Source organism: Trachypithecus francoisi, unplaced genomic scaffold, assembly GCF_009764315.1.
Source record: "Trachypithecus francoisi isolate TF-2019V2 unplaced genomic scaffold, Tfra_2.0 Lachesis_group0, whole genome shotgun sequence".
In the NCBI taxonomy this organism is placed as follows: Eukaryota; Metazoa; Chordata; class Mammalia; order Primates; family Cercopithecidae; genus Trachypithecus; species Trachypithecus francoisi.
The window spans coordinates 59,734,395-59,748,042 of record NW_022681453.1 but is presented as its reverse complement, the minus strand read 5'-3'; the positions used below and the strand labels follow the sequence as shown (position 1 = coordinate 59,748,042).

The following is a 13,648-nucleotide window of genomic DNA, read 5'->3' as shown; positions in this document are numbered from 1 at the left end:
CTTCCCGGGACTTACCCAGCAGCGACAAGAACAGACTGTGGTACGCTTCATAGTCGTCGTCCATGGTCGTGGTGCTGGGAGGAGGTGCTGAAGGGCGTATGTGAATGTGTGTAGATGTGGGCTTGCTTGCGTAGGGGTGCCGGGGTATCAGATAAACAGTAACTCCAAGTCGTGCGAAAGGCGCTCAGCTCGGACAGCCGGAGCAACCTGTTACCGTGGCTACCGACGCCCCGCGCCAATTGGCTGAGCGCTGCCACGTGCCAGGAGGGAGCCCGCTCGGCCAAGCGCCTGCTGACCCCACCTCCTTTTCGTCCAGTTCTAGGAGGGTCAGCGAGCAAATCCACGCCGTGCCCAGTTCTGGGGTTGGTGAAAGGCGGGATTTCTTCGTTCGGCGCGGTGCCCCGGAATCTAGTGTAGAAAGTCTCCGGTTTTCCCGTGAAGTGTGGGATCTTCCGCAGGTCTCCATATCTCTAGGCCTTAGTTTTCTCATCAGAAAAATAGGCCCTGCCTCCTCCAGAGGGTTAGGAAGAACCAAAGTGAGCTGTGGCCAGATAAAGGTGTTTGGTATGTTCTGCCCCCCTTATGGCAGGGTGCCATGGTTTGGAGTTACAGAACCTGAGGACCAGAGAATAATAAACCCTTGAAACGTGCGTCAACTGATAAACAAAATGAGGTATATCCATAAGATGGCCATAAGAAGGAATTAAGTACATGCTACAATATGGATGAAACTTCGAAACAGTATGCTAAGCAAGAAGCTAAACACAAAAGGCCACGTGCTGTATGATTACATTTTATGTGAAATGTTCAGCATAGACAAACCCACAGACACGGAAAGTACATTAATGGTTGATAGGGGATTGGGTGAGGAATTGGAAGTGACCGCTAACAGGTGGGGAGCTTCTTTTTGGAATGGAAAAAAGAAATGGAAACTTTTCCATTTCTGGATGGCTGTACATTGTAAATGTACTAAAACCACTGAATTGTACCCTTTAAAATGGTTAAATGGTGGCTTTTAGCTCAATTTTTAAAAAGTTAAAAAGAAACACCTGAGCACTTGTCCTTTGCTGAGACAAGCTATCTTTGTGACCCTCGCAACCTGAGATGGTTGCCATGGGTCACATTCATACAGCACTCTTGCAAGCCAGGTACCATTTTAGCACTACATGTCTGAACTTCATAATCACAATCACCGTGTGAGGTAGACACCATTATCCCTTTTTTTTTTTTTTTTTTTGAGACGGAGTCTTGCTCTGTCGCCCAGGCTGGAGTGCAGTGACACAATCTCGGCTCACTGCAAGCTCTGCCTCCCAGGTTCATGCCATTCTCCTGCCTCAGCCTTCTGAGTAGCTAGGACTACAGGCACCCACCACCACCCCCCACTAATTTTTTTGTATTTTTAGTAGAGACGGGGTTTCACTGTGTTAGCCAGGATGGTCTTGATCTCCTGACCTCGTGATCCGCCTGCCTCGGCCTCCCAAAGTGCCGGGATTACAGGCGTGAGTCACCGTGTCCGGCCCACTATCCCATTTTTACAAGACAAGTTAACAGGTACAGAGGTCAGGCAAACTTACCTGCAATAAAGGGGAAAAGCCAGGCCTAGAGCCTGAGCAACCTGGCTGTCCTGAGCTCCCCTAGCGCAGAGCTCACCTCCTGCATTCACATGGGCCCACACTCCCCATGGAGACGCTAGGGGAAGGGATGTGACCACCAGCCCTACCACGGAGCCACATCTGATGCCCTGAGCTTGGTGAGCCCGCCCCACCCTCCAGCACCAGCTGGGCCCAAGGTTTCAGAGGCCCCTCGCTATCCTTACCTGCCATATCTGGCTGTCTTGTCCCTACTCCTTAGCCCTTTTGTTCCCTTCCATTATTAGGTGCCCTTTTTTCTCTCTCTGAGAGTCTGTACAGAACTTATCTTTGTGCCCCTCCCCACCACAGGGCTTCACACTTTGTGAATGCTACTTGGATGTTTGTCAAATGAAAATGTGATGGTAAATTATAAAGTGGATGTTTGCCGTGGGGAGAGGGAGGTGTGGCCAGTTTTCCTGTTCTCTGGTCAAAATTCATCCTTCTAAAAACTGACACTTACTACTCACTAAAGTGGAAACAACCAACTACCTCTGCATCACACTGCAGCCTGATTCGGTTCACACCGCCCTACAACAAAGCCAGTTTCCTCAACAACTCATTTTTCATTTATTCAATCAATTTAATTTTCAAATCATATCTTAAAATGGTAGTTGGTAATTAAGACTTAATAACTAGTTTTTTCCTTTTTTTTCTAATAGTAAACGCTTTGGTATTTGAACAATAACAGTACTTGTATAAAAATGGCATAAGACTATTTTTTTTGAGACAGGGTCTTGCTGTGTCACCCAGGCTGGAGTGCAATGGTGTGACCATAGCTCACCGCAACCTCAATCTCCTGGGCTCAAGGGATCCTCCCACCTCAGCCTTCTGAGTAGCTGGGACCACAAGTGTGTGCCACCATGCCGAACTAATTTTTAAAATTATTTGTAGAGATGGGGTCTTATTATCTGGTTGCCCAGTCTGGTTTTGAACTCCTGGGCTCAAGCAGTTCTCCTGCCTCAGCCTCTCAAAGTGCTAGGATTACAGACGTAAGCCACTGTGCCTAGCCAAATGGTATAAACTCCAAATGGAAGATGAGAAATGAGTTTTCACAAAGGGACCAAGGTAACAGAATGAGTGAGCTGAAAAGGAGCAGCAGACAGATATTCACATTAGGTTACCAAATGGATGCTGAGGTGCAATCTACAATTCCTAAGGGACAGTGTGGAGCTGACAACAATACACAATGCCAGAGGAATCTTATTTGACTTTGGGGTTAGCTTTTTTTTTTTTAATATGTATTTTTTGAGACAGGGTCTTTCTCTGTCATCCAAACTGGAGTGCAGTGGCATGATCACGGCTCACTGAAGCCTTGAGCTCCTGGGCCCTCATGAGCTCAAATGATCCTCCTGCCTCAGCCTTCTGAGATTATAGGCGTGCACCACCACACCTGGCCAATAAAAATATTTAGTGGGCCCCTAGCTTTAGCAAGGTTGATAGAAATTTGCTTTGTATTATTGATAGTTTAGATGTATTTTTTATCTTCTGATTATATTTCATTTTTGGAAAAGCCATACACTTTTTTTGGATTGTTGTCAAATAATAATTTATTTAAAAATAATCTCAAAATATGTTCAAACACATTCAGTAGCAAAGATCCACCATTGGCACACACATTAAGAAAGCACACACACTGGGCTCCTAGTTGGGCTAATTAAAATCTATATGGCTGGAAAGGTGGTTGGTTGTACTTAATGAAGCTTTTTTGAAGTGCAAAGCTACGCATAACAGATGAGCTTGAAAACTGCAGAGTTTAAGACAGACTTAATTTTTCATGATTTTCCCAAAGCCAGTCATGGTATTTATTTAATTTGTGGTCTTCAGGGTGCACCTGGAAGAAATACAACACACAAAGAGGCAGAGACCTTAATGTAACTTAGTCAGAAATATATTTTTTAAAATTGGCTTTTTAAATGTTTGCTAGGGGATAGTACATTATGATACTATACCTAAAAGTTATAACTTTTAACCTCATGGGATTCATGAATATTTTAAGTTATACCTGATCACATACAGTTTACAAAGTACTGTCCAAATGACTACTCACCATGACTTGGAGTGTGGGGTGGTGATGACATGAGTCAAGTATTAATACCTCACTTTCCAGAAGGAGGTTCTAGACCGAGAGGTTAAATGGATTCTCAGGGCTGGGCATGGTGGCTCATGCCTGTAATCCCAGCACTTTGGGAGGCCGAGGCAGGTGGATCACAAAGTCAGGAGATCAAGACCATCCTGGCTAACGTGGTGAAACCCCGTCTCTACTAAAAATACAAAAAAATTAGCCAGGCATGGTGGCAGGCGCCTGTAGTCCCGGCTACTCGGGAGGCTGAGGCAGGAGAATAGCGTGAACCTGGGAGGCAGAGTTTGCAGTGAGCCAAGATCGCGCCACTGCACTCCAGCCTGGGCGACACAGTGAGACTCCGTCTCAGAAAAAAAAAAAAAAAAAAAATGGATTCTCAGGTCACAATGGATTGCTCTGATGAAGTAGGGATAGGACCGTGGTCCTTCAGTTCAGGCCTGGCCAGACCTACTGGCTGAATGCATGAGGGTGAGTCGCAAGCTGAGTGGGCAGTGTGAGTCTCAAGCTGAGTGGGCACCCATCAGGTGCCAGGATACCATCAGCATGCCAAAGGCTGGGCATATTCAACAGGGCTAAAGCAGGACCCAGTCACCACGAAAGTAGCCTGAGACCACTAAGAGAAACCCAATAAGTATACATTGCAGACCCAAACCTTCCTGCTTTCCTGTAGTGGTGTACTCTTGACAGGAGGAAAACCATGGCAGGCTTAGAGATAGTACACAAATGGGGAATGACAGGAAAAGGGCCAGAGGTGACAAACCACTGGAGATGAGTCAGAGGCCACACCTCTGGACTGGTCTTTGTGGACTTGGGAGTGCCTACCCCAAAACCTGCATGCCACCCACTTCCCCACAGCCAGGAACAAAATTGTTTGTGACTATAATAGCATTTGTGTCCAATAAATAGTCTTAACCATAATGGTGGACTTATTTTGCCCCAGAGACCAAATGTGCTGAATTATGGATGGGAGTGGGCCTCACCTGCTTCCACTCATTGACACAAAAAATTCGGTAAGAGTCGTTGCCATATTTACCAATCCCATGAAGCTCAATCGGATACTTCCACTGCTTTGTCAGGTATTCATCTGAAGAATACAACATCCCACACATCAGGTCAGCTTCTAAAGACACCCTCCCAAAATGTGTGGTGATGGGGCAGGATGGAGAGAACAGAAGGGGACAGGAAAGGCTCTTTCCTGGCAACCCCAGTTGTGACTGCCCTTCTTTCTGAATTCGTGTAGCACCCATATCATTTGCCAAATCCTAACCACTCTTTTGTGCTGTGCTAATGCGACAGAGGTCACGTCCCTGAGGTCAAGAATTGGGCTTTCTGCTTCACTGACTTCTTCCCCTAATTCTGCCCACATGCCTGACCCAGTGATGGGCAAAGATTTATTGTTTAGGTCACTGGGAGGCTGTGGTTTGGGGAAAGTGGACTTTTTAAAATGTGTTGGGTGCTTGAGCTGAAAAACCTCCATTAATATAGTATCTGAGGACATTAAAGTTTAAGGTGTGGCTCTCTTAAATAAGCACAATGTATTATGTTTTTCCTTTGGGTATATAGGAAAATACCTGAGAACTTGACAATGGTTTTTGCCCGAAGATCGTAGAGACCAAGAGGTTTAAGAAGTTCTGATACATCTCTCCAGTCTGCGGTTCTTGCTACCTCAGCTGAAGGATACTTCTCCAGAAACTTCCAAAGCACAGGTATTGCCATTTTACCTGGGAAGTAAAAGTAACTGAATGATTACAAGACTCTAGATAGGCTGATTTCATGTTCAAGTAGTTTCTCATCTAGAAATCTCACCCAGAGGGTTTTTTTTTTTAAACCACTGGCGAGAAGCCATTATCTGAACCAGCAACCACTTTCAGAATCAAATGCCAACACTGCTAATATATTGGGTTAATAGTCCAAATTATGCTGAAAACTAGCCTTGCATGATTAGCTTTTAAATGATCAGATCAGCAGATAATGAGAGTAGAGGCATATAGAACACAAGGTACATTCAGTGAAAAAGATACTTTTAAACACACACAAAAGAGGGTGGAGAAACATTAACTAATTTTCATTGATGATCAAAATGAATTTGGAAGTAGAAAATAAATAAAATCTACCCCTTTATTCTAAAAGGTCTGTTGGATGTCATCTAGTCTAATTTCCTTGTAGGTGAAGAGTTTAAGGGTGAAGGGAGAATGCCTTATCCCAGGTGACACACTCAAAATGGATTGTGAAACTAGGCCTCAATTCAGTGCTTTCTCCTTACCACACTGTCTGTAAGACAAAGATGATAATAATCCCCAAACCTGAGGTCCGATTGAGAAATATAGTAGCGATGAGAAGCTTCCATGGATCGTGAAAAAGTGTTTCTTGAACGAGATTAAAAGGTGACCGAGGAGGTGTCCACTTCTTAAAGGCTTTACGTCGTGGGGGGCTAGGAGCTAAACAAACATACTGCATCAGAATTGAAAACTCAAAATAGAATTAGAATTTGCTGTTCTGATTGGGCAAGGGATACCTTCTTTGTTATACTTGCTGGAAAAATACAGGCTTGTTTTCCTTCTTTCTATCTGTGTTCGTGGGATGATATCTTCTGAAAAGGAAAAGTGAACACTTTATCGAGTCTATGGTTTAGCTTAAAGCAATATTCAGGGATGCAAATAATATCAACACTATCACAAAGCATGCCAGCTACTATTCTAAGCCCTTTACATAAATTACCCAATTAATCCAACTAATGACCCATGAACTTGGTACTATTTTTATTTCCACTTTACAGATATGGACATTGAGGCACAGAGAAGCTAAGTAACTTGCTCAAGATCACACGGATACTAAGTGTCAGAGCTAAAATTCAAATCCAGACAGTCTGGCTCCTGAGTCCTCACCTTTAACCACTCTGTGATACTAGTTCTTTATGACTTATGTTCAGAGTTTATAGTATTGAAAAATTAAAGGCAGTATGGAATATTTTAAATTACAATGCATTTGTATAATGTGGTCATTAAAATATTTTTTAGACTATTGTGAATACTTTCCCATTAACTTCTAAATGAAAAAAGCAAAAGTCTACATATAATCCCAATTTTATAAAAAAGGGCAAACATATATAAATAAAAATAGAGGTTAAGAATGAAATAAGCCAAAATGATATAACAGTTGTTGCCAAGTGCTAATTTTTCTTTTCTTCTTTACTTTTCTATATTTTCCAAAATTTCTGCAGTGAACTTACTTTTACGCCTACCAAAAAAAGGGATACAGACAAAACAGAATATACAGACAAAACAGAGTCTGCAGAAAAACCTACAATTTGAACCCTTGAGCACCTGAGACAACTACCTATTAAGAACCTCTATCTACTGGGAACCCGTATAATCAGACTTCTCAAATTTCTCAAATCACATGTAATACTCCTTAGCCATACCCTCGCAATTTGAATATCAGTTAATAATACCTTGCATTTGTATAGTATCTTTTTCACTTCTCATTTTATAATTTTTTTTTTTTTTTTTTTTTGAGACGGAGTCTCGCTCTGTCGACCGGGCTGGAGTGCAGTGGCCAGATCTTAGCTCACTGCAAGCTCCGCCTCCCGGGTTTACGCCATTCTCCTGCCTCAGCCTCCGCAGTAGCTGGGACTACAGGCGCCCGCCACCTCGCCCGGCTAGTTTTTTGTATTTTTTTAGTAGAGACGGGGTTTCACCGTGTTCGCCAGGATGGTCTCGATCTCTTGACCTCGTGATCCGCCCATCTCCGCCTCCCAAAGTGCTGGGATTACAGGCTTGAGCCACCACGCCCGGCCTTATAATATTTTTGATGTGAAAAACAGGACTAGTCAGGGTAGTTACCTCTATTTTACAGATGAAGAAACTAAAGCTTTGAAATTAAGCAATCATCCCAAAATGATATTGGGATTGACTATAAACTGGAACAAGTATCCAGGTCTCCAGATAACTAGACTACTGTTTTTTTGCTATTTTAGTTTGAGTAGGTAAAGCCCAGTAGAGAGTTAAAAAAAAAAAAAAAAAAGAACAAAGAAAACTGTTCTGACTGCTCTGATTTGACAACTTTTTCTGTGGGCTCCTATGAATATTACTAACCAATCTCCTTTATGCCAAGTTTACTTGGCAATTTCTAGCTAAGCCAATGGGAGTCTTCACTATTTCATGGGACACCTAGGAACCTAAGAGTTCTTCATCTCATATTGAGAACTACACTCTTATCACAAAAAAAGTTTTTAATATTTGCCCATTTTGCTAGCAACAAATCTACATAAACCTCAAAGCTTTCATCAAGAAGCTCAGTGTTTAGGACACAGACTTGAAGAATTCTTATGAAGTTCCTAGGTGTATATGGCCATCTTGTGTTAAAGGCAGAGAAACTCCAGGCACAGAAAAGACATACAATCATGGGTGGAACTGGGAACAAGAATCGTATCTATTCTCCTGCTTCACAAATTTGTCCAGGCTGTTTCCCCACAGGAGTTTAAGTAAAATTATTATTCTTTAAAGGAGTTATTCATTACACCATAATAGCATAATGAATAACTAATACAGGGCTGCTCAAAAGGTCTCCTTTTTATCTCTTATTCACTGAGGGAATAAAGACAAAACTGCTAAGTTCTGAATTCTGTATTAAGAGCATATTACAAATAATAGATGAACTATGTGATTATACTTTTGAATTATTTAGAGCTCTAAAGCATTTTAGAGAAGCATTACATTATAATAGAAGATAAAAACAATTATGATATATACAAAATTAAATTGGAAGTCACATCTAGTAGTAAGTATCAGGAGGGGTGTGAAGAGAAGACACCAACTATTCTCCACCCATTTATGTATATATGAAGTCTTCCCAGCCGGGCGCGGTGGCTCACGCCTGTAATCCCAGCACTTTGGGAGGCCAAGATGGGAGGATCACGAGGTCAGGAGATCGAGACCATCCTGGCTAACATGGTGAAACCCCGTCTCTACTAAAAATACAAAAAATTAGCCAGGCGTGGTGGTGGGTACCTGTAGTCCCAGCTACTTGGGAGGCTGAGACGGGAGAATGGCATGAACCTGGGAGGTAGAGCTTGCAGTGAGCCGAGATTGTGCCACTGCACTCCAGCCTGAGCAACACAGCAAGATTCCGTCTCAAAAAAAAAAAAAAAAAAGAAGAAGAAGTCTTCCCTAAATTTTTCACAAGTGAAGGCTTTTAATTGTCCTTCAAGTTTTAAGATTACTGGCTGGAAAGAGGATGGGAAGAAGGGAAAGCCCTGCTGAGAAGGAGAGTCCCAGGTGCTGCACCAGGGAGACACAATGGCAGCTGTTAACAGTAGTACTCTCCTTTGCCATGGCATCATGACAGCAGTCAGCTGATTTTCTCTCTGCCATAGGAAACTGCTTGAATATCAGTTAGATAAGTATTAGGATCAACTGGTAGGGATGTATCTCATATTTGGCCCTATTTCTTGGCTCTATTTTCACATCTTAACCATGTACAGGCACAAATACAAGATGCAGGATTATAAATTTCTCATCACATAATGTTTAATAGTGCTTGAAAGCACTGGATAGCTTGATATATTTTCTCACCAGTAAAGTCTTTCTTGGTTGGTGAGCAGTTGTCCATTTCAGAGCCACATTTTAAAATGTCAGTATGCAAATATTCCTTCCTTTCCGCAACTTCTTCTACTTTTGTTCCAGTTTCTTCAGTTTCTAAAAAGGTATCCTTATACTTCTCATTGTGTTCTGCATCTCTGGCTGAACATAATTTGTTTATGATGCCGGAAGTTTTTTGTTCAAAACAAAAATTTGATCCTGAACTCAACGATCTTTCTTTTACAAGACTCTTTTCTTCCCTGGTCACACTGAGGGTCTCACCACATGCTCCAGCATCAAAAATGCAGACAGTTCCATCAAGCTGACTTTCTTGTGCAACAGGCTCACTTTCAGCATCTGCTTTATTACATACAGATTCTCTTTTGCTATCACTTTGAACAAAACCTGAACTGCTCTTCCTACATCCTTTTTTAGTTTTCTTAATTGGGATTCCTTTCAAAATAGTCACCTTTCCTTTGGGCTTTCTAACCTTTCTGAAGTTAACATCATCAACACCCTCATCTTCTTTCAAAAGCAAATGAGTGGAAGTAAAGTTAGAGAGTCCTCTGCTATCCGGCAACTCTGAACTACTACTTGGTGGCATAAACACATCCTTTTTGTACTTGCTTCGGGTCCTGAGGTTCCGGTTTGAATTGTTACTTTGGTTTTGTAGATGGGATGTCAGGGCTGCCATGCTGCAGTCTTTATATCTTGACTTGGTACCCCTTTTAGAAAGTACAGTAAAATCAAAATCTTCTGGCTTAAGAGAAGTCTCTCCATTTTTGTGAAGATAATTAGCAAGTGAACTTTTGGATCTGAACTTCAGTCCTTGTGGGCTAGAAAAAGATATTAAAGGAAACTTACTGCTAGTAAATAGAAGGGACTTTTAAAAGAATTGGACCACATTTCAGATTTCTAATTAATTTCCAAATGTTGCCATGGGCATCTGTCATTTAAAAATGAAAAAGAGTGATAAATGGCACTTTTAAATGGTTTGTTTCCTCTATGACAATATAAAATAAATTTATAAATATAACTTAAATGCAACCTACCCGTTAACCATTCACAGTAGGAGGGACAAAATGTATGTAATTTTCCCCAAATCACTTGATGTAATTAATAGCAACATTGGAAGAACAGAATCTGCAATGGTTTTATGATAAAAATATAAAGAAGCCAAGATTCCTGCTATGCTCCCACTACCTGACCAGACAAAATTATTTTGCTTTACTGTCTTTACCATCTTATATGCTTACCTGATAAAGTACACATCAAATCTTCCTGCTGTCTTCCCAAATAACCTTTGCTTCACAACTCTTTCCCATCCACACGGGACAGACTTATGGCATTCTGTCCCTGCAGTACCACCAAACTGAGCAGAAGCGATGGGTTCTAGTAGCAGGGGATTACATTCACTGCTTCTTTTTATCATAATTTGTTCCTCATCTTCTTCCACTCTTTCCAATTCCACAGCAACATCTTCTTTGCTGGAAAAACAAAGTCTAAGTGATTAACTTATTTAAAATTTATCTTCCACTGCCTACTCAGTTTTAATCCATGATAATGCGGGAACCACATAGATTATCCATATTAAAATGGGGGAGACTAAAGTCAGTATGGACCAGTCTTGTGCTATGGGAGTATTTTCCTGTCTTCCAAAAGCTTCCCATATCCTCTAGCACAGGTTAAAAAGTGTTGGCAATCTCTCCACAACAAAAAGGTCAAGCTAGAAACTTTTCCGATTAATCACTGAGTAGGGCTATTGTAAAGATTTCTGGGGGCACTTAGCATAAATTTGAGAATATGAACCAACAGCTGAGCTCTTAACCTGAGCTCTTAAGCATCAGAAAATGCTTAAATAAATCAGTGAGTTACACTGTCTTCTCTGTCAATAAATGAGGTAAAAGTTTTACATAATGTAAAATTTCTGGGAGAGTGTATCACTTTCATCAGATGTAGCCCTCCAGAAGGTAAATAATTTGATACAGAATTTTTGAATCTCCTTCATTCTTGATCCTCATTGGTAACCTTGTAGGTATGATAAGATTAACTCTCGGCCGGGCGTGGTGGCTCAAGCCTGTAATCCCAGCACTTTGGGAGGCCGAGGTGGGTGGATCACGAGGTCAGGAGATCGAGACCATCCTGGCTAACATGGTGAAACCTCATCTCTACTAAAAAAAATACAAAAAAATTAGCCAGGCGTGGTGGCAGTCGCCTGTAGTCCCAGCTACTCGGGACGCTGGGGCAGGAGAATGGCGTAAACCCGGGAGGCGGAGCTTGCAGTGAGCCGAGATCGCACCACTGCACTCCAGCCTGGGCGACAGAGCGAGACTCCGCCTCAAAAAAAAATTAAAAAAAGATTAACTCGCCGGGCGCGGTGGCTCAAGCCTGTAATCCCAGCACTTTGGGAGGCCGAGACGGGCGGATCACGAGGTCAGGAGATCGAGACCATCCTGGCTACATGGTGAAACCCCGTCTCTACTAAAAAATACAAAAAACTAGCCGGGCGACATGGCGGGCGCCTGTAGTCCCAGCTGCTTGGGAGGCTGAGGCAGGAGAATGGCGTAAACCCAGGAGGCGGAGCTTGCAGTGAGCTGAGACCCGGCCACTGCACTCCAGCCTGGGCGGCAGAGCGAGACTCCGTCTCAAAAAAAAAAAAAAAAAAAAAAAAAAAAAAAAAAAAAAAAAAAAAAAAAAAAAAAAGATTAACTCTCAATTTATTGATAAAAAATTGAGTGACAGAAAGGTTAAATTACTTGCAGAACAGACACCTGAACCTAAGTCTACCAAATCTTGGTCTAATACTTCTCCCCCATACTATTATTGAAAAAAGTTGGCAAGGCAAGGTGGCTCATGCCTATAATACCATCACTTTGGGAGGAGGACGTGGGAAGATCACCTGACCCCAAGAGTTTGAGACCAGCCTGGGCAGCACAGTGAGATACCCATCTTTACAAAAAATGAAAAAAAAAAAAAAAAAAAAAGCAGCGGGGCGTGGTGGGGCATACTTGTGGTCCCAGCTATTAAGCAGGCTGGGGGCAGGAGTATTGCTTGAGCCCGGCAGGTCAAGGCTTCAGGGAGCTACGATTGTGCCACTGCACTCCAGCCTGGGTGACAGAGTGAGACCCCATCTCAAAAAAACAAAAAACCAAACTAAACTAAAACTTCATCAATGTTCCAGTGTGTCTTCTATGATGAAAACATAATTCAAAAATTAAAAAAAGAAAAATTTCAGTAAAGTGTATCCTAATCACTAAACCACAGATTGTAAAAGGTGGATGGGTCTAGAGAGATCATTTAACCCAAGTTATTTTCTACAAATAGGGAAACTATGCAAGAGCTAGAATTAGAATCAAGGTTTTCTGATGTAAGTTGGGGTAAAATAATTTTGCGGAGCTGGGCGGATCTTATGAAATGATACTGTTTACAATTTTAGAGATAAAGATACTGAAGCCTGGTGAAATCAGCACAAACTATTAAGAGACTGGGGCTCAAATCCCAGCTCCACCAGCTGTAAGTTTAGCAGCAAGTTACTTAACATCTCAAAGTCTCTGTAAAATACTTCCTGTAAAAAGAAGGTGATGCCTCTTTCAAAGTAGTTCTTAGGATTAAATTTCGAAAAAAGTAGGTAAATCTTAACCTCCTATCACACACGTACTCAAATGACTTCCTAGGATGCTCCAACCCAAGGGGACCTCTTGCACAAAACCTCCCGGCTCCCCCTCAAGTCTCCCTAGTCATCTTGGATGAGGAAGTCGGGCGCACCCCAGGGCTGATCCCACAGGAAAAGCACCTGAGCTCCAGCCCCTAGTAACTAAACCCGTGGGCTTCGAGGTCTCTGCCGACCCTCTGTCTAAGGTTAGAAAGGCCCACACACCGTCCACTCTCCCGATCCCGTTTTACAGGCGGTGAAACTGAGGCCCAAAAGGGAACAGTAATTTACCTGAGGTCACTCGGCGGGTCTGGGACTAGGCGCTCACTAGAGGTGACGGTGGGGGCAGCTCCGCGGTCTCCCAGATTCAGACTCTCCAACCCAGTCGTGCCCATCGAGCAGGCTCCGGCTGCAGGAACGAGCCTAGCGCTGCGAAGCCCTAGGTGTGGGGTGGAGTAAGATGTGAAACCTCAGCTCACGGCGCCGGGCTGCAACCGAGGTCTGAATGTTGCGAAAGCGCCCCAGACGCCACCGCTGCTTTTCGGCCGCCCCTGCTTTTCGGCCGCCCCCTCGGTTACAGCCGCCATTTCCACGCTTCACCAATGAAATCCATTGTCGAGGAAGGCGCACCGCCCCCACAAACCCCAACCAATCGCGCGCCCTCTGATTGCGCTGATGCCTTAGGGGCTCCAGTTCTACCCTAGCT

At 43.0% G+C, this 13,648-nt stretch overlaps 2 protein-coding genes across 5 annotated transcripts in view; both read right to left on the bottom strand.

Annotated features, from left to right (window-relative positions):
* Positions 1 to 232, bottom strand: part of EFCAB12 (EF-hand calcium binding domain 12) — a 34,651-nt gene extending 34,419 nt beyond the window's left edge. The window contains exon 1 of the mRNA XM_033210842.1: positions 16 to 232. Within this exon, the coding sequence (XP_033066733.1) occupies positions 16 to 64 (49 nt within the window). The 5' untranslated portion in view covers positions 65 to 232. The remainder of the gene's footprint in view (positions 1 to 15) is intronic.
* A 273-nt stretch (positions 233 to 505) lies between these two features.
* On the bottom strand, positions 506 to 13,602 carry MBD4 (methyl-CpG binding domain 4, DNA glycosylase). Of its 4 annotated transcripts, none has more exons than XM_033210849.1 (8): positions 13,234 to 13,602; positions 10,547 to 10,777; positions 9,285 to 10,126; positions 6,227 to 6,301; positions 6,015 to 6,149; positions 5,283 to 5,432; positions 4,692 to 4,795; positions 506 to 615 (listed from the first exon to the last, which is right to left on the bottom strand). In XM_033210849.1, exons 1-8 carry the CDS (start codon positions 13,335 to 13,337, stop codon positions 607 to 609), a joined length of 1,650 nt encoding a protein of 549 aa, XP_033066740.1. In that variant the 5' UTR covers positions 13,338 to 13,602; the 3' UTR covers positions 506 to 606. The 4 variants fall into 4 exon arrangements, with proteins under 4 accessions (XP_033066740.1, XP_033066738.1, XP_033066741.1 ...); XM_033210847.1 differs by lacking the exon at positions 506 to 615 and adding an exon at positions 3,151 to 3,462; XM_033210850.1 differs by lacking the exon at positions 506 to 615 and adding an exon at positions 3,151 to 3,462 and having other exon boundaries at positions 4,745 to 4,795.
* Between the last annotated feature and the right edge of the window lie 46 nt (positions 13,603 to 13,648).